The sequence below is a fragment of the Scyliorhinus canicula genome, chromosome 20 (assembly GCF_902713615.1).
Source record: "Scyliorhinus canicula chromosome 20, sScyCan1.1, whole genome shotgun sequence".
NCBI lineage: Eukaryota > Metazoa > Chordata > Chondrichthyes > Carcharhiniformes > Scyliorhinidae > Scyliorhinus > Scyliorhinus canicula.
In genome coordinates, this window is record NC_052165.1 from 56,442,588 (window position 1) to 56,462,996 (window position 20,409).

Genomic DNA, 20,409 nt, shown 5'->3' on the forward strand with positions numbered 1-20,409 from the left:
GCCAACTTCTAATCTATGTTGCCAAGGACCGATGAATCCCAAACATTTTTTTTAAAATATTTTTATTCTCCTCCTTTTTCACAATTTTTCTCCCGAATTTACACCCAACAACAATCAATAACCAACAACGAATATCTCAAACCCCATAACAGTAACAATCCCATCCTCCCACCATGCCCAGACATCAGCCCGCATGTTAACATAAACAAATGACAAAGGAAAAAAAAAAGGAATCAGGGATTACCCATAGCCATCTTCAACATACACAGCCCCCTTCCACACCCCGCCCCCCCCCCCCAACTAATGTTCGATGTTATCCAGTTCTTGAAAGTGCATAATAAATAGTGCCCATGACTTGTAGAACCCCTCTGAGCTTCCTCTCAGTTCAAACTTTACTTTCTCAAGGGTCAAGTATTCCAACAGGTCCCCTCGCCACGCCAGGGTGGACAGGCCGCTCTCCATCCCAGCAGGATCCGCCTTCGGGTGATCAACGAGGCGAAGGCTATGATATCTGCCTCCGCACCCGTTTCCAACCCTGGCTGATCCGACACCCCGAACATGGCCTCCCGGGGACCCGGGTCCAACTTCACATGCACCACCTTGGAAATAACCATAAACACCTCCTTCCAGTGCTCCCCAAGCTTTGGACAGGACCAAAACATATGAACGTGATTAGCACCCCCCCCCCCCCCCCCCCCCTCCAACACAAAGCTCACACACATCTTCTACCCCTTCAAAGAATCGGCTCATCCTCGCCCTCGTGAGGTGCGCCCTGTACACCACCTTCAGCTGTATCAGCCCCAACCTCGCACACGAGGTGGAGGCATTCACTCTCCGGAGCACCACGCACCAGACTCCCTCCTCGATAACCGCTCCCAATTCTTCCTCCCACTTCGCTTTGATCCCCTCCAGTGGTGCCTTATCCTTTTCCAACATAGCTCCGTATACCGCTGACACTGTCCCCTTCTCCAGTCCACTTGCCGCCAGCACCTCCTCCAACAACGTGGAGGTCAGTTACTCCGGGAAGCTCTGTATCTCCTTCCTGGCAAAGCCCCGAACTTGCATATACCTAAACACTTCTCCCTGCTCCAGCCCATACTTCGCTTCCAGCTCCCTCAATCCTGCAAATCAACCCCGAGGAAACAAATCTTTCACAGTCTTAATCCACTTCTCTTCCCATTTCCGAAAGCTTCCGTCCCACCTCCCTGGCTCAAATCTGTGGTTCTCCCGGATCGGCATTTCCCTCGACCCTGCCCCCAACCTGAAGTGTTGGCGAAACTGCCTCCAGATTTTCAATGAAGCTATTACTACCGGACTCCCTGAGTATTTCCCCGGAGCTATCGGGAACGGGGCCGTTGCTAGTGCCTTCAGCCCCGACCCCCTGCACGAACTTTCCTCCATTCTGACCCACTGGGAATCGACCCTTCTGACCCAGCTCCGCACCTTCTCCACATTCGCCGCCCAGTAGCAGTACATCAGGTTCGGGAGACCCAAACCCCCTACCTGCCTTCCCCTCTGTAGCAGCACCGTCCTCACTCTGGCCACCTTTTCCTCCCCATATAAACAAGGTAATCCTCCCCTCAATCTGCCTGAAAATAGACTTTGGCAGGAAAATCGGTAGGCATTGAAAAATAACCAGAAATCGCGGCAACACATTCATTTTAACCGCCGGCACCCGACCCGACAGGGGTACACCATCCCACCTTGCCAGGTCGGCTTTCACTCTCCCCACCAAACTAGTGATGTTGTATCTGCGAAGCCTTCCCCACTCCCGGGCAACCTGCACCTCCAAATACCTAAAGTGAGTCCCTGCCCTACGGAATGGCAGCCCCGCCACCCCTGCCCACACACCCGGTTGAGACACCACGAAATACTCACTCTTGTCCAAGTTCAGCTTGTACCCAGAGAAAGACCCAAATACCTGCAGCAACTCCAAAATTCCTCCTATCGACGCACTCAGCTCCGACACATTCAGCAGCAAGTCGTCGGCATACAAGGACATCCTATGCTCCATCCCCCCCCCCCCCCCCCCCCCCCCTCACTATTCCTTTCCATGCTCCCGAACTTCTTAATACGATGGCCAATTGCTCAATTGCAAGAGCAAACAGCAGGGGGGACATAGGACATCCCTGCCTCGTCCCGCGGTGGAGAGAGAAGTATCTCGAACTGATATTGTTCGTGCCGAGACTCGCCTTCGGCTCCTTATGTAACTTTACCCAGTTCACAAATCTTGGTCCAATCCCAAACCGTTCCAGCACAGCCATCAGGTACCCCCATTCCACCCGATCAGGAACCTCCAAGGGTCCACCCCTCCCAGCTAGCGCCTTTGCCTCCCCTGATGGGACCAGCGAGCGCGGCCGTGATCTGTCCAACCTTGGCTCCTGCACTAGGTTCCAGTCCCCCCCCCACAATCAGCTCGTGTGTGTCCAAGTCAGGAATGGCTCCAAACACCTTCCTCGCAAATCCCGCATCGTCCCAGTTGGGGCCGTATACACTTACGAGCATCACTAATCTCCCGTCCAGCGCCCTGGCCACAATCACATATCTACCCCCCGATCTGCCACTACCTTCTCCATCTGGAAGCGTACCCTTTTGCTGACCAACACAGCTACCCCTCGAGCCCTTCCATCAAATCCAGAGTGAAACACTTGGCTAACCCAACCCTTTTTAAGTCTCACGTGGTCCTTCACCCTCAAGTGAGTCTCCTGCAGCATTGCCACATCGGTTTTCAGACTTTTAAGATGTGCAAGCACCCTTGACCGGACCTCCTAGCCCTCTCACGTTCCACATAACTATCCTTTACTGGGGTTCTCTCTCCCCCCCCCCCCCCCCCCAAACCTTTCTTATCCACCATCAACATACCGCCGGGCCCTGCCCCATAAGCCTGACCCGCCCCTGTCAATTGTTAACATCGAATCCCTTCTCCCCTCCAGAAAACCCCCCCCCCTTCCTTTCCCCCAGAACCCCCCTCTCAGTTCGAACTGAGATTGGCCTCCACCTGATGTACATCAGTAGCTGTGTGGTGCTCATCCGATTGTGCCCCAGATACCTGACCACAAATGGCTCCCACCAAGGTGCGTGTATCTGCGCTGGTGGAGAGTGGGGCTGACAGCTGTGACGCCTCGATCGTGTCTTTCTCAGTGCCCCAGAATCCAACCCTTCCTTCCCCACTCTCGCTCGCCTCGTAGGCCCATTAATGCCTGCTATCCAGGCTCCAATGTCCGCAGCCCTCCTCTCCTCACACCTCCATTCACTAGCTGACTGACTTTAGCTAGCTATTGCGGGTGGCTTTTCTTTCCTGAGCTGACTGAAACTTCACCAAAAACAGTGATTGTTGGCATGAAAATGGACTGCTGGCTTCAAGAATAAAATGAAACTATGAAAAAAAACCTTTTGATATCCTTCTTCTTGCTGTTCTGATCTGTTGGGAGCTGTTACTGGATGAACTCTTCCCTGGCCTAATCCACCCCCAGAACCCTACAGGGACAGTATGCACAGCAATCGATTCTCTCTCCTCTCTATGGAGTTCTGATTTAAGTTACACCCTCTGGAATATGCTACAGTATTTAATCTTTGTTCAGACACAAACTTTGCAGCAGGTAGTCTTATACTATTTAAGATGATCAGATTTTCTTTTTTTTTAAATTTAGAGTACCCAATTCATTTTTTGTAATTAAGGGGCAATTTAACATGGCCAATCCACTTACCGCTGACTATACCTGCGGGAAGTGCACCCAACTCCAGCTCCTCAGAGACCGTGTTAAGGAACTGGAGCAGGAGCTGGATGAACTTCGGATCATCCAGGAGGCAGAGGGGGTTATCGAGAAGAGTTACAGGGAGGTAGCCACACCCAAGGTACTGGACAAGAGTAGCTGGGTTACAGTCAGGGGAAAGAAAACTAACAGGCAGACAGTGCAGGGATCCCTCGTGGCCGTTCCCCTTCAAAACAAGTATACCGTTTTGGATGCTGTTGGGGGAAGGCCCCAGCGGCCAGGTCCCCCCCCCTCCTCCCCCCCCCCCCCCCCCCCCCCCCCCGCCAAGACATATCATCCCCTTCTACCCAGTCCCAGAGAAAAAAAACCAAACCCAACAATCCACTAACATAACATTTAACCGTCGAAACACAGAGCGCCCATCAACCCACCATTAACTTAAAACTCTATAACAATACAAAGAGTAGATTACAATACAAATCCGTAAAAGGAAAGTTATAACATTTATACATTTTCCGGCTGTTCAAACACAGTCCACAGTCTCTCTTCCAGCTCTACTCTTCATGCCTGTCCCAAGCCTTCTGCCTTCACGAACGCCTCAGCCGCATCCGCTGTCTCAAAATAAAAGTCTTTGCCGTTATACGTTACCCTCAACCTCGCTGGGTACACCATACCAAACCGTACCCCCTTCTTGTACAACGACGCCTTCACTCGCCCAGACGCCGCTCATCTTTTTGCCAACTCCACCTGCAAGTCCTGGTAGATCCGGACCGTAGTACCATATAGTATCTCCCGCTTCTGCTTCGCCCAGTTTAACACCTTCTCCTTCATGCAAAACTTATGGAAGCAGATAATTACTGCCCTTGGCGGCTCATTCACTTTGGGCTCCGGCCGACCGATGGGCTCGGTCTAGCTCGTACTGGGAGGGGCTCTCACCCTCCCCCATCAGCTCCGCCAACTTCTCAGCGAAGTATTGTGTTGGCCTTGGGGCCTCTGTCCCTTCGGGCAAGCCCACAATTCTCAAATTATGCCGCCTTGAACGGTTTTCCAAGTCTTCCAGCTTTGCTCGGAGACCTCTATTAATCTCCACAGCCCTCCGCAACTCATCTCCCATCGAGGTGATCTGGTCGCTGTGTCGTGACATGGCTTCCTCCACTTCTTTCATCTTCTTGCCCTGCTCTCTCACCTCGGCCAATGCCTTTGCCACCGCCATCTTCAACGGGGCAATTATCGGGCCAATTGCCTCCTCCACCAGTAACTTCAATGCGGCCACTGTCTCCTTTTTCCAGGCCTCCATGTGCCTCGCAAACTTTCCAGCTCCCCCGCCATCACCTTGGGTCATCTTCTCCACCATAAATAGTGCGGCCCCGCTTTGCAGTCCGCCATCCTATCACCACTTTTATTCGTCTTCTCCTTCAGCGGCGACCCCGCGTTTCCTCCTTTCTTCGACACTGCTTTTCGCATCCTTTAGCAGCTTATTGTTTTTCACTTTCTTTCTCTTCTCCTCTCTCCCTCCACCCTTCTGTCCTTCATCAATCTGAATTATTCTTTTTTTTAAAGACAAAGGGGAGGGAAAAAAAAATTCACCAAACTTCTTTAAATCTTCCAGCTCTCTTCCTTTCCCCTCTGTACTCATCCAGAACTCCCCATTGGACCAGTTCCAGCCTTCTTTCTGCCTCCTAGGTGGGAGCCATCCGTTGTGAGACACCGCACTTACATGGTGTCCTGGACTCGGGCCTGCCTCCTCGTAGTCCGCCCCCGCTGCTCTGGCCCCGACACCGCGCTGGGCCCAGGACCTCAGTCCCGCCGCCCCAACACCCGCGCGGGGTTCTTCACCGGTTTTTAAACCGGCCCCGTTGGCTGCTCGCAGACGGCCCCAAAGGCCAATGGTAGTCGGGGACGTGCATCGAAACTCGGGGATTTCCCCAAAATCGCCGAACCGGCGGGAGCTCTTCGCGCTGCGGCCGCCCTGCGCGCCCACGCCACCGGACAATCCCAAACATTTTTAATTTGCTAACCAACCTGCCATGTGGCATTGTAAGAAATACTTCCTAAAGTCCAAATATACAACATCCATGGCACTACCTTCATCCACTGCCTTTGTCACCTCGTCAAAGAACTCAATTAAAATTTTCAGAGAAGCCCTGCCTTGGCAAAGCCATGTTGACTGTCTCGTATTGATTTATTTTTCTCTTAGTGTATATTTATCTCATCCCGTACATTGGCCTCCATCAGTTTTCCCACTATTGATGTCAAGCTGACAGGTCTGTAGTTTCCTGGGTTATCCTTTGCCTTTCTTAAACAACGCTGTCACATTTAGTTATAGAAAGTCTTAGAATTTACAGTGCAGAAGGAGGCCATTCAGCCCATCGAGTCTGCACCAACACTTGCAAAGAGCACCCTACTTAAGCCCCAGGCCTCCACCCTATCCCCTTTATCTCCGTAACCCAACCTAACATTTTTGGACACTAAGGGCAATTTAGAACGGCCAATCCACCTAACCTGCACATCTTTGGACTGTGGGAGGAAACCGGAGCACCCGGAGGAAACCCACACAGACACGGGGAGAACGTGCAGACTTCACACAGGCAGTGACCCAAGTCGGGGATAGAACCTGGGACCCTGGAGCTGTGAAGCAACTGTGCTAACCACTATGCTACCGTGCTGCCCCCCAGTCCCTGGGACTAATCCTGTGTTCACAGAGGCCTGGAAAATTTCTGTCAATGGCTCCACAATTTGCTCCATTATTTCTCTCAGCAATCTAGGATACATCCCATCTGGGCCTGGCAACTTCTCTACCTGGAGTGCTGCCTGCCTTTTTAGCACCTTTTCTTTATCCATCACTGTACCGCTCAGTTTTTCAACCCTCACATTTTCAACTGGACCATTGTCACCATCTTCTAATTTGGTAAAAACAGAAGCAAAGTACTCATTTAGTACCACTACTATACCATCTGCTTCAGTGAGGGTATGCTAGTACCTGTAGTACTGCTGTTGCATACTTCCTCGAGCTGGGTTTGTCTTTAATTCACTATTTTGTTTCTTACATTTTTCCCATAAGATGAAGAGTATTGACCTCTAACTATATCCTGATCTCATAAAAATACTTTTCCCCATAATACAGTAGAAGACTGTCCGATCCATTATATCTGTGCCAGCTCTTTGTTACAGAAGTCCAAAATTAATTACACCTATGCTGCTTCCTGCCCTGCATATTTCTCTGCTTCAGATATTTATCCAAATTTCTCTTAAAAGATGCAATGATTTTCTGCTCAATCACTAGGCATAATTTCAAAGTAAGGAGTCATCCATTTTAGACAGAGGTGAGGAGGAATTTTTTCTCTCAGAGGGTAGTGAATCTGTGGAATTCCTTACCACAGAGGGCTGTAGAGGCTGGGTCATGGAGTCAGAGTTTTGACAACACGGGAAGAAGCCCTTCGGCCCATGATGTCCGTGCCGGCCATCAAGCACCAATATACTCCAATCCCATTTTTCAATACTTGTAGGCTATGGCATTTCACGTGCTCAACTGAATACGTCTTGTTTCTGCCTCCATCACCCTTTTAGACAGTGAGTTCCAGATTCCAGCCACCCTGGGCGAAAAAAGCTTCCCTCACACCCCCTGCCCCTCACCTAAAATCTATGCCCCCTGATTATTGACCCCTCCACAAAGGGGAAAAGTTCCTTCCTATTCACCCTATGCCCCTCTCAGCCTTTTCTGTTCCAAAGAAAACAACCCCAGCCTATCCAGCCTCTTTTCATAGTTGAAACGCTCCAGCCTAGACAACAACCTGGTGAACCTATGCTGCACCCCTTCCAAGCGCAATTACTTCCTTCCTACAATGTGGTGGCCAGAACTGCACACAGTACTCCAGCTGTGGCCTAACCAGCATTTTACAGCTCCATCATAACCTCCCTGCTCTTATACTAATGGATCTAACGCAGGGGGTTTCAAACCGTGGTTGTGACGTGTGTGATAGGGTTTACACAATCTTAATCTCTCTACTTATGCAGTATATTGTTCCACATAACATTGGCCTGGTTTGCTGTGGTTCTGACAGCAATATTGCCAGTATTTTGCGTCATTAATCCACTGAAACTGACAGCAATATTGGAAGCTCAGTCTTGTGTAAAATAATGTGGACATTCAGAAGCTACTGTTACTGAGTATATTTGCCTCCACATGGTGTGATATGGTGTAGAGGTTCCCACAAAGTGCAATCTTCATTGCAACAATGATTTGGTGAGAACTTCCACATTCTATGCTGCTAGCCTCACTGTAAAAACCCGAGAGAGAGAGAGAGAGAGAGAGAGAGAGATACATCTTGCTGAATGAAGTGTAACTGGATCTTTAATGGCATAATTACGACTGGTCCTGAAGGGTTAATCTTATATTTGTGGAATCTCAAATTTCTCCACAATGATTTTTTAAATCCACAGATTTTTAAGAACTTTTTTTTCAAAAACGTGTTTGTTAGATTCTATGTCAATACAGTCATAACATTTATTTTGCTATCTGAAAATCCTTCAGTGTTCTTAGCTTCCTGCTTTGCCGTGTATGAATACTTCAACGTGCATGCTGACATTACTGTTGCTAAATGTCAAGATATTAAATGTTGCCGGGCTAGAGGAAATTTCCACTGCAATCTTGCTTTGCCGTTGGCAATAAAAACATGGCTGATGTATTGTTTTTCTTTCTTTTCTCAATCAGAAGGCTTTCCACAGCTGCTCTATTGGCCTGTTTAGCAACTTTTCATCCAATTAATTTGTGCCCAGTCCCCTCTTATTCTCCAAAATCATCTGAGGTCACAAAAATCCAAACATCTCAAAAAATCTCCTTCACTATCTTCTCCCGAACTCTCTTCTCAGCTCAGGCACTGTTTAGATTTTAACTCATCCAAAAATCACCTACCTGGCATTAGAATCAAGCCTAAGTATGAGCAACTCAAGGATTTTTCGTCTTAAGTGGAGGTGTTCGTTTTACAGGAATAGTATACAACATTGGAAATATTTTTCTGAAATTATGACAATGTAAAAACTAAGAATGTTTCGTATTGTTACCAAAGTTTTTAAACTGACTTTTTAATATTTTTTTCACCCCAAAGCTAGCCTATTACTTCTGTTTAAAAGTAAACAGCAGTCCGGCCTCTAGTGACATTAATTATCCCTCTGAGTTAATCACCAAAATCCTTGACTACTTATGAAGGAATTCTAAGTATTTTATTAATTCCTCTGTGAGACAGGTAGCCATTGCAGACAGCTAGAGTTTAAATTTAAAATTAAATTCCAAACTTGACTGTCACCTGTCTCCATTAATCTTATGTTGCCATTGATTAATGTTGACAGATGCTTAGAATCCCAGGAACAAACATAAAAATTAAAGAAAACAGACTTTTCCCCTTAGTACCTGAAACACTAGACAGTTTCTGCCTTTCAGCAGAATGCCAATTTTCTCAAGCTGATTTGTGTATTCCACACGACTGACAGTTCGATGATTTAAACGGAACTCTGAAGAATTCCCTGACAAAAACAATAGTGGAAAAAAGTTGAATCATCCAGTTACTTTTCATAAATACATTTTGTTCATCTACCTGCCATACAAAGATACCCAAAGATAGTGCTTTATTGAAATTGGCGACTCTGACATTAACACACGTTTTCAAACTGGTTGCATGGTAACCCACTGTGTACAAAAGGCAAGTCCATGTCAGAAGGCTATTTTACCATGGGAACATTGTAACTGAACCCGATCCTGTTTTCTGCAAGCATTTCTAGTACAGGTTTAATAAATATAGAACTAGAAGCAGGAGCCGAGGACAATTTCTACTCTCCACAACACAGGAATGCTGTTAAGATTGGTTTGGTTCCACTATTATCTGAGCCGAGAATATATGTATTTGGGTCGAAAAACAGCTAACAGAACTAAAAGGGTTGCAAGACAAGGGTTAATTAAATATCTTCAAATCTCTTTGTACTATATTTAACTATGCCTACAATATGAGCTCCAATGTTGTTTAGTCTGTTGGAATTAAAAACTTTTATCAATGAGAGGCCATCTTTAAGTGATAAGGATTTCTGTAGTGGCCTGAAACGTTGGGCCAGATTTTCACTTGTGAGGCTGTGAGGTTATCAAGGAATTTCCTGACTCAGAAGACCTGACTCCATATAAAGGAGTCATGTTTCAGTAGTGATAGGTCCTCAAAGCACTTTGGCTATGAGCCATTCTGAGGGGTGTATTGGGCACACAACCCCTTTGTGTCCAGGGAACAGCATGCAGCCTCAGGCTCCACCGCTGATGTGTCTGTTGGAAGGTGCAAACCCAAGGACCTGTCCTGAGGCTGTGGGGAGCATTCAGCTTTACAGAATGTAAGATCTCAATCTTCTGATGATACTCCTGCCACTGACAGTGGCTCACATCTCAACCCAGGCCTGTTTTGTCTGTATGGGTGGCCTCTTCCTGCCACTCTCCAGGAAGAGGACCTCGCTCCTGTCCCTTATGACACTGAAGAGATACTAGAAGCCAAAGTCTGATAACAGAGAGGCTACCCTTACCGTATGTGCCTGGCCTTCAGTTTCCCAGTCTCATCATGGGACACTGCAGTCTAGGCTGAGGCTCAATGACAATCTGCTGCTTGCTCTTTCAACACTCATATAGCAGTCACAATGATGGCTGCGGGGAGTTTAAATCAGGGCCCAATTTCATCTGGCCAGTCTCCATTCTTGCTCCCGCAGCTACTAATTGGCCGCCAAACCCAATTCCAAAGCAATCAACATGCTGTTCCCAGGTAAGGATCTGTAACCAGCTTTAACTTCTGTCTCCCATCCCAAACACAAAAATTTTGAGGAGTAACATAAATGTATAAGAACATTCTATTATACTAGTCAAAATATATCTGAAATTCCAACTATTTATCGCAGTTAAACAAAATCAGAAAGGCATAGGAAGCAGTTTAGGTAAATTAGCACACAACTAAATCCTTAAGAACCCCCCCCCCCCCGCAAAACATTACCAATGATGGCTCTGGTAAATGATAGCTCCTCTCCATTTTCCGTTTCATATAGCATGGTGACCCTTGCAGTAGATGACACTGGATGTCCTATATGAGCACCATGAATCAAGTCCTTGATGTGCTTCACTCTGAGACTAGCAGTTCTCTCTCCCATAACAAAACTGATAGCATCCATTACATTAGATTTCCCTGTAGGTGAAAGCAAAAAGCTATCTTGCAAATTATAGAAATATTCAGTATCACAGAACAAAAGCAATACTTTTTAGGGTAATATCACACACAACTGTGAATGCAAGCAATACTCAATTACATTTTCCCAGTTAAAACATAAATTACACACTTGCTGCAAAGAATTGCATTGCTCTGGGGCAGGATTCTCCGTTTCTGAGACGAAGTGTTGACGCCAATGCAGAATTTATGGACCTTCATGACAGATAAACTGCCGCCATACCTGGACGGATTCCGCTGCTATTAGAGGGGCTAGCACCGAGTGGAACACGATCGATTCCAATGGAAAACGGTGTGGGATTCGCCGGGTCGGTGATTGACACTCGAGAGGCTGACAAGCTGCAGCCGCACATATACATTCACTCCCCACATACACTCAACCCAGCTAACAAGATGGCACCGGTTGTGCTGGAGCGTGGCCAAGCAGATGATGGATTAGATGGGACCAGAGAGAACCTAAGGGGGTGCCCTGGGGGGGACACCTATATGACCCGTGGCACTAGTTCCAAGTGGGCTGTTAGCGGTGTACGCAGCTGCATGGCTGTCTTGCCGGCAGTGGCAATGGTGGTCCGTGCCCGCCCACCCCGACCCCACATCCTGGCCACCCCCCACTACTCCCCCCGGCACTGGCAGAGGCCCCCCAGCCAGTGGCACAACTATGGTGATGTTGGACACTTTCCCTACCCCTCTCGCTCCCCCTGAGCAGCCATGACACCGGTTTCACAATTTTTTAAAAGCACAAGTGAACCATGACATTGGAAACTCAGCCATTGGAGGCAGAGAATCACGGAAGCCCGGAGAATACCGGGTAGGGCGCGCTAATGATATACAAATGGTGTCCACTGTACGTGCTTTCCGGAACACATTATGCCATTGGCGAGATGTTGGAGCATTGCGCTTTGGCGTCAAATCAGCACCTGCTGCGGTTTTGGCGTCGAAACTGATTCTCCGCCCAATCACCTTTCCCAATTTCAGTGTCGGCTAACGGAGAATCCCGCCCATAGTCTTTCACAATCACGAGATGTCCCAAATTGTTAGGAATACTAAAAGGAGGCATTTATTAAAGCAGAGTTTCCCAGATGTCACCAACCTTTTGACCTCTAAAGGAACCACGGATTATATTCTTGGGCTCCCAGGCCTTGGCACTTGTTCTCCCCCCCCCCCCCCCCCCCTTCGGCCACCACAGCTCTTCTTGGGCCCCATCTTGCCTCAGCTCTTCCCATTTGGAGATGTTACACAATATTGAAACAAGTGGTGTATGTAGAATATCAGACAAATTAGATCAAATAAGTTCTGTCATTATAAAAGATAGAGTGTGTAGTTCCAGACACATGGATCCATTTTGACACTGGTTTGCTTTTACTGTACATGCAAGAACAGATTTTGTGCTTGAACCCACTGTCTGCACTGGAGTTGAAGTAAATTAGCTTAAACCAAGACCGAAGTTCATGGAGTCACCTTATAGCTGAAGATTAAAAGCTAAACAATTGTAAGAACATAAGGAAAGACCCAGGAAAGCGGCATGTGTCAGCTGTGAGTACCATTTCTTGTAATAAATTCTGTTAACACAGACACAGAGGAAAGCTCTCTTTATTGATTCATCAAACATTCCACATATTGACAGTCATAGCATAGTGTAGTCATGGGTGTTGCCAGCAGACACATCAAAGTTTTTGCCATTATTAGATGACATTTACTGAGAGGATTAATGAAAGTACTGCAATAAATGCTATACATACAGGGTGGTAATCTCCGCTCCCGGGACTAAGTGCCCGCGACGGCGTTCACGCCGTCGCGTTTCACGACGGCACGATCAGGGCCTGGGGGCCAGCACGGCACTGGAGAGGTTCATGCCGCTCCAGCCTCCATAGGCACCGCGCCAACCCAAATCCTGCGCATGCATCGTGGGCCGCAGAATCACCGCAGGGGGCCCGCCGACCGGCGCGATTCCCGCCCCCGCCAAATCTCGGGTGGTGGAGAATTTGGGACACGGCGGGGGCGGGATTGACGCCGGCCCCGAGCGATTCTCCGACCCGGCGGGGGGTCGGAGAATCCCGCCCCTGGATGTGAAATCGGTTTGGGTGGAGATGAGGAAAGTATGGGAAAGAAATTGCAAGTGGGAATGGTCAACAGGCCCCAGAACATTAACCATAATGTAGCAATAAGTATGGAAGAAGAAATATTGAGTGCTTGTGATAAAAGGATGGCAATAATCATGGATGATTTTATTGTACTCATAAACAGGAAACATTAGTTAAAAAATCTATCTTATACTCTAAAATTTCAGTAAGTACACCAATTAATGTAAACTAATAAACCAAATGTCGTCAGACACGCACACTCTCTGAGACAAAGTGACAGATGACACCCAAAGCAGCTTCTACGGATTTCACATCAATTCCCCCTTCCCCAGAAGCTTGTCGCGCTTTGAGCCAACTGGTTTCACTGGAACAGTCTTCCACACAAGGGTTTCCAATCTCCACTTTTGAAGAACACACCTTGGAATCTTCCCCCAAACAATACTTTTTCTCATATTTCTTCACCAAGGATCCATCTCCGGGGTTTCAACCTCTCCTAGTATTCCTCTGCCCTGGAGCGCTATGTGGATTTAAGCTTAGTCTTCCACACAATCTCTCAGATGCCCAGCCATGCCAACAGAACACTTTATAGATCAATAGTAAGGAGTCATCAACCTTCTGGTCAGCTTGGATCTCTGGCTTTTTGCAAGCACACTTCGCATTCCATCTGCTTTCTGTAGCTTTTGCCTGTTTGGAGACTCCCTCTGTTCCTCACTCCCTCCTCCCTCACTCTAAAAAAAACTAAATTTAAGAGTACCCAATTATTTTCTTCGAATGAGCGGCAATTTAGTGTGGCCAATCCACCTACCCTGCACATCTTTGAGTTGTGGGGGTGAAACCCACACAAACACAGGGAGAACGTGCAAACTCCCCACGGACAGTGATCCAGAGCCAGGATCAAACCTGGGACCTCAGCGCCGTGAGGCAGCAGCACTAACCACTGCACCACCGTGCTGCCCTGGGCCTCGGTCTCTTTGCAGAGAATGTCGCACGGCTGCAGGTAATCGAAGTTCATTCCCTTTCAGGAGTTGAACAAAGAAAAGTACAGCACAGGAACAGGCCCTGCGGCCCTCCAAGCCTGCACCAACCATGTTGCCCATCGAACTAAAATCTTCCAAAAGAACATAGAAAAGTACAGCACACGAACAGGCCCTTCATGCACAGCAACAGGCCCTTCGGTCCCTGAATAGGCCCTTCGGTCTCTGAACAGGCCCTTCGGTCTCTGAACAGGCCCATCGGTCTCTGAAGCTTCTCTGATAGTTCCCCAGGGTCGCTCTACCATCCACATACATGTCCCTCACCGCCAGTAGCCCTCCATCCTCTTTCCATGTCTTGAAAGTGATGGTGATCCTTGCAGGTGTGAATTTATGGTTCTTGCAGATGGGGCCCGCAACTGACAAGCCACTGAGTTTAGCCACAAAGTGGTGCCTGAACTGGTTCCAGACCCTTAATGTGGCTACCAATACCGGGTTCCTTGAGTATATGTTTGGGGAGGGCTAGGGCTGAGTGGTGGTCAGTGCTCAGAGGGATAGCCTCATACAGGAGGCCTCCTTCATCCGGACCCATTCTGCCTCTGGCACTCCCAACTACCCCTGCACCCTCTCTGCGTTTGCTGTCAAGTAGTACAATAGGAGGTTCAGCAGGGCTAGCCCTCCCACATGTCACCCTCTCTGTAGGGCAACTTTCTGTACCCTAGGATTCTGTCCCACCCAAACACCATGATTAATTTGTCAACCCTGGTGAAGAATGATTTGGGGACAAAGATCAGGAGTGTTCGGAATAGGCTTCCACGGAACGTGGGAGCCATTCACCCATCTATTCTGGGACCTGTTTGCGGCCAACAAACAAGCAGAAGGATAGCTAAGTAGCCAAGAATCAGGGGAAAGTAGCAAGGCGTGAGAAGGGGCGAAAGTCCACGGGGGGTGGGGGGTAGATAAACTGAAGGGAAAAGAAAGGTGAACCGGGAAGGGGGAAAGAGGAAAGGAGGAGACAGGGAACAATAGAGGGGAACCGGGGGGGGGGGGGGGGGGGGGAATGAAAGCCGGAGGGAGAGCACAGGAAAACAACAACAACCACGGCAAACACAGTGACAGAGAGCAAAAAAATACGGGAGAAAAACGGGACAAACGGCCGAAGCGGAGGTGAACACGCAACAACACCGGCAGTGAAAACCGACCGGGAGAAGCGAGCAACAACACCAGATCCATCCTCATATTGCCCTCTCTAAATTGGATATAATTACCGTAATTGTCTCTCTGGTACCCAAACTCCCCAGTGTTTACCCCCCACAAACTCATTTGTTAAACGTGATTTTGCTAACTGTATAGAGTTGCTGTTTTTGAGCTGGTGTACAATATCTTACCCGTTTTTTCTATTTTATTCTGTGTGCATAACTGTAAATATATTATGTTCAAAAACCCAATAATTTTTTTTTACTTAAAAGGAGTAATCGGAATAAGAAGAGGAACCTTGGCAGTACGTTCACTTTTATCGTCTGCACCCTTCCCGCTAGGGATAGTGGGAGTGAATCCTATCTTTGCACCTCCTTCTTCACCTCCTCCACCAGGCTTGACAGGTTACATTTATGGAGCTGCTTCCAGTCCTGGGCTATCTGTATCCCCAAGTACTTGAATTTGGTCAGGGTCAGTTTAAACGGTAATGCCGAAAACTCCGTTCCTCCCCTTGGGGGTTCACTGCGAAGATTTTGCTCTTTCCCAAGTGAGTTTGCAACCGGAGAAGGCTCCGAACTCCCTCAGATCTGTTATCTTGCCCATGTTGGCCAGGGGGTTCGACATTCAGAAGAGTAGGTCATCTGCATAGAGTGAATCTCTGTGCTCCCTGCCTCCTCTCAAAATTCCTGTCCACCCAATTGCTTATCTAAGAACAATGGCCAGTGGCTGAATTACCAGTGCAGCAAGAAATATTCGAGCTGGTGGCATCTGTCCACACACTCACCATGGAGCGCTATACATATGTTTTACCTAGGAGATGAACCCTGGCCCGAACACAAAATGTTCAAGCACCTCCATGAGGTATCTCCATTCTACTGATTGAAGGCTTACTCAGCGTCCAGAGAGACAATCAGTTCTGGTATCCCATCCCCGAGTGGGGTCATAATTACGTTCAGGAGGTGTCTGGTGTTCGCTGTTAGCTGTCTGCCCTTGACAAAGCTGGTCTGATCGTCCGCGATCACTTCTGGCAAGCAACTCTTCAGTCGCCTTGCCAGAGCCTTCGCCAGGACTATAGTGTCCAGATAGATTCAGGACTGAGATGTGTTTCTATGTCCTGCGCTCCGCTGGGTCATTCTCATTGAGATCAAGGCTTGTGCCAGCGTGGGTGGCAGGGAGCCCCCTCGACAGCAAGTTGTTGAACATCTCTCGCATGTGTAGGGCCAGTGCTGCCACAAAGTATTTGTGAAAGTCCACCCATCTGGTCCCAGTGACTTTCTTGACTTAATAGAATTTATGCATTCCACGATCTTATCCAGCCCTAGAGATGCTTTCAGTCCGTTTCTAGTCATCAAAATGTGGCGACTAGCAACTTCACAGTAACTTCATTGAAGCCTACTTGTGACACTATCGATTTTCAATTCCCCAACGACCGATGATCCAGCCCACTGAGGAACTGTTTCATCTCAGAGGTGTACAGTTCCATGCAAAAGGTTGTGAAGGCCTCATTGAGCTAATTTGGGGATGTGACCATTCTACCATTCCTGTCCCTTTACCTGTGCTATTTCCCTCAAGCAACCTATTTCCTAAACTGGTATATGACACAGTAAGAAGTCTTACAACACCAGGTTAAAGTCCAACAGGTTTGTTTCAAACACGAGCTTTCGGAGCACGGCTCCTTCTTCAGGTGAATGGCTCCGGTGCTCCGAAAGCTCATGTTTGAAACAAACCTGTTGGACTTTAACCTGGTGTTGTAAGACTTCTTACTGTGCTCACCCCAGTCCAACGCCGGCATCTCCACATCATGGTATATGACAGGCAGCGGCTTTGTCGCCATTCTCATAGAAGGTCCCGTGCCTGGTGGAGCTGGAACCCTGCTTTCCCAGTGGAGAGCAGGTCAAATTCCACTTGCAACTTCTTACTTTCTGCCAGCAGCTCCACGGTTGGGGCTGTGGAGTACCACCAATCTATTTCCCCCGATCACAGCCTTTAGTGCTTCCCAGTTTTGGTTGCAGGTTACATATCCATCGATGGCTTGATCTGTTTTTTCACAGAATACCTCGTAGGCAAGGAGGGCTGTATCTAGGCCCTGACCATCTTCAATCTCGCAACCATATAGTGTGGCGCATGGTCGGAGATCACTGTCGTGGAGTATTCTGCCCCACTATCCCTGGAAGCACCGTTTTCCCCGACAACGAATGCGTGAATAGGCTTTGCCTATGAGGGAGATGAAGGAGAATAATTTCTCCGTCGGATAGCCAAATCTCCACGCGTCTCTATCCCCCCTCCCCCCCAAATGATGAGTCAGTGAGAGTCTAAGTCAGAGATGTCCCCCATTGTTTTTTTTTAAAACAAACTCTGCATCATCCAAGTTTGGGGCGTATATAAGCAAACAAACCACCATTGCCCCTTTCAGGATCCTGTTGACCATTACGAATAGTTCCTAAGGGTCTGTCACCCTGTTCATCGCTGTGAATGCTACTTTTTTGTTAAATAGTCTGGCCACCTCTCCTTGCCCTTGTGTTGAACTATGCCTGGTACGTTTGTTCCACAGCTTTTCCTTATTCTCAGTAGGTCTCCTCTCTCAGGTGTGTCTCTTGCAGGAAGGCTTTGTCTACCCTCAGGCTTTTGAGATAAAAGCTCTAGATCTTTGCACCAACCCATTGAGATTCCTCACGTTCCAGGTGACTATTCTGATGGGAGGATTCTGCTCCACCCCACCCCCTTCTGTAGGGTCAGCCATATTCACCTATGGACATGCCCCTGCAGGCCCAGACCTTCCCTTATTCTTGGGCCATTAAAAAATGGCCACCATCTCCTTTCTCTCTCTCCAGCCATCTACATGTGCGACCTATCCTAACCTTCCCCTTCTTCTTTCCCCGTTGTCACCTCTTACCCTGTCAACCCCCCTGTTCTCTCCCCTATTGCCCCTTGTTCCCCTCGGCTTGTTGTTACCTCCCCCTCCACCCCGTCCACCAGGCACTCCTACAACCCCGTCGGATTCTCCTCCTCCCACTCCACCCCCTGTTCTCTCCCCTATTGCCCCTTGTCCCCCTCGGCTTGTTGTTACCTCCCCCTCCACCCCGTCCACCAGGCACTCCTACAACCCCGTCGGATTCTCCTCCTCCCACTCCACCCCGTTCTCTCCCCTATTGCCCCTTGTCCCCCTCGGCTTGTTGTTACCTCCCCCTCCACCCCCACCCCGTCCACCAGGCACTCCTACAACCCCGTCGGATTCTCCTCCTCCCCCTCAACCCCCAAGTACAGTTCCCCCTATCCCCCCAGATTGTTAAAGTTCACGTTTAGATCGTTGTTCTTTGATGATTTTTCTCGAGTTCGTTCTTCTGAACGAATAAGTTAGCCTCCTCCGGGGAGTCAAAGTAATGTTTCTTGGCCCAATATGTGACCCAAAGTCTGGCAGGGTAAAGCATAGCAAACTACACCTTGCTCGTGAACAGTGCATATATTTTTTAAAAATAAATTGAGTACCTTTTTTTTCCCAAATAAGCAGTCTAGCATGGCCAATTCAGCTTCCTTGCATATCTTTTTGGGTTGTGGGGGTAAGACCCATGCAGACACAAAGAATGTGCAAACTCCACACAGACAGTGACCCGGGAAAAGGGCCAGACAGTAACCACTGTACCACCATGGTGTACCTTTGAACAGTGCAGATTTGGGGCCATTAAATTCTGTCCGGCGTTTAGCCAGGTCCACTCCAATGTCTTCATACAAATGGATGGTGTGTCCTTCCCACTTGTCCACCCTTGTGTTTCTTGCCCACTCAGGGTATTCCCTTTATCCTGGAACCTATGGAGCCTCACTATCATCGCTATTGTGGTTCCCACAGCTTGGGCCTCTGCCAGAATGGTCCGTGGGCTCAATCGCCCTCTGGGGCTTGGCAACACCTACCTCCCCAACCAGCTTTCCGAGTATCACCGCGATGTACTCTGTAGGGCTCCTCCTCTCTGTGCCCTCCGGTAGCCCTATAATTTGCTGATTCTGCTGGCAAAACCTGTTTCCTTGACCCTTTCATTTAGTATCTTCTGGGTTTGGGCCAGCTTAATCACCTCGGCTTAGAGTGAAGCGATCTGATCTCCCTGGTACGTGGCAGCTTTTCCAGGTCCTGCACTGTTGCCTCTTGGGCCTCCGGTCTACGCTCCACTTTGCTCATTGTCTCCTTTATGGGGGCCTCCACTGCTGATAAGAAATCCTCCTTCATCACTGCCTTGTGCCTCTAGAGCTTAGTTGTGACTGACTCCATCAGCTTATCCTTCTTTGTTAAATGTTTTTATTAGGCCCTTATCTCCGCCATGCTTTTCCACATTGCCAGCTCTGTTCGTGTCTTCCTTATAGGACTTTGTCTTCTCACACGGCCACTTCTGGTCCAATTCTCCATACACTGCAGGGGCATTTCTCCTCACTGTCTCACTCTTCACCGATTTATCCCATAAAATCCTGAAAGAAACGGAGGAAAAAGGTCCAAAAGTCCGTCACAGGCAGGAGCTATCAAATGTGCGACCTACTCCTCCATGGCCGCAACCAGAAGTTCCTCCATCAGCTTTTCCATCATCGCCTGGATCTGCGCTTGCAATTCCATGAGGTCTTCTGTGGTCAGTTCTGGAACGCCACGCAGGTCTCCCTGATCAGTGGTCGAGATTTCCTTCTCCCTGCCTTTGTTGCCTTTGCAGCGGGATTGCTAGTTCTTCGGCATTTTAGTTCATACAGCAATGGATTTGTTGGGTTGAGGGGGGGGGCTCGTCTGGGGAAATTTTTGCCCATTTGATGCCTGTTTGGTGGGATTGAACATTCCAATCTGAAGTTCCTCGATGAGAGCCACCTAGATGAGTGCCATCACTCAGCTCATGGTTGCATCGTAGTGGCAGTGATTTAAGGACATAAGACATAGGAGCAGAATTAGTCCATTCAGACCATCGAGTCTGCTCCTCCATTCAATTATAGTTGATATGTTTCTCATTCCCATTCTCTTGTCTTCTCCCCATAGCCCCTGATCTCCCTATTAATCTAAGTAAAGTGGCTATTGGTCCCCGAGAGGAGATGCAGAGCTAACAGTTGATAAGTAAAAGCCAGATTAAATTAACAAATATTGTGCTGCTGTCTTCATTAAAGAAAGAGAAGATATTCCAGTAATAGCTGTAAATCAGATGGAAGGGAGAGAGCAACTTTGTGAAATTACAATCTGTAGGGATGTAGT

The 20,409-nt window shown here is 48.3% G+C and overlaps 1 protein-coding gene across 2 annotated transcripts in view; it reads right to left on the reverse strand.

Moving 5' to 3' along the window:
* The window catches only part of LOC119955142 (structural maintenance of chromosomes protein 1B-like), a 296,162-nt gene that overhangs the window by 258,691 nt on the left and 17,062 nt on the right, over positions 1 to 20,409 (reverse strand). For both annotated transcript variants that reach the window (XM_038781060.1, XM_038781059.1), the window contains exons 2-3: positions 10,724 to 10,912; positions 9,121 to 9,233 (exon numbers count right to left, since the gene is read on the reverse strand). In XM_038781060.1, coding sequence (XP_038636988.1) covers positions 9,121 to 9,233; positions 10,724 to 10,912 — 302 coding nt within the window. The remainder of the gene's footprint in view (positions 1 to 9,120; positions 9,234 to 10,723; positions 10,913 to 20,409) is intronic.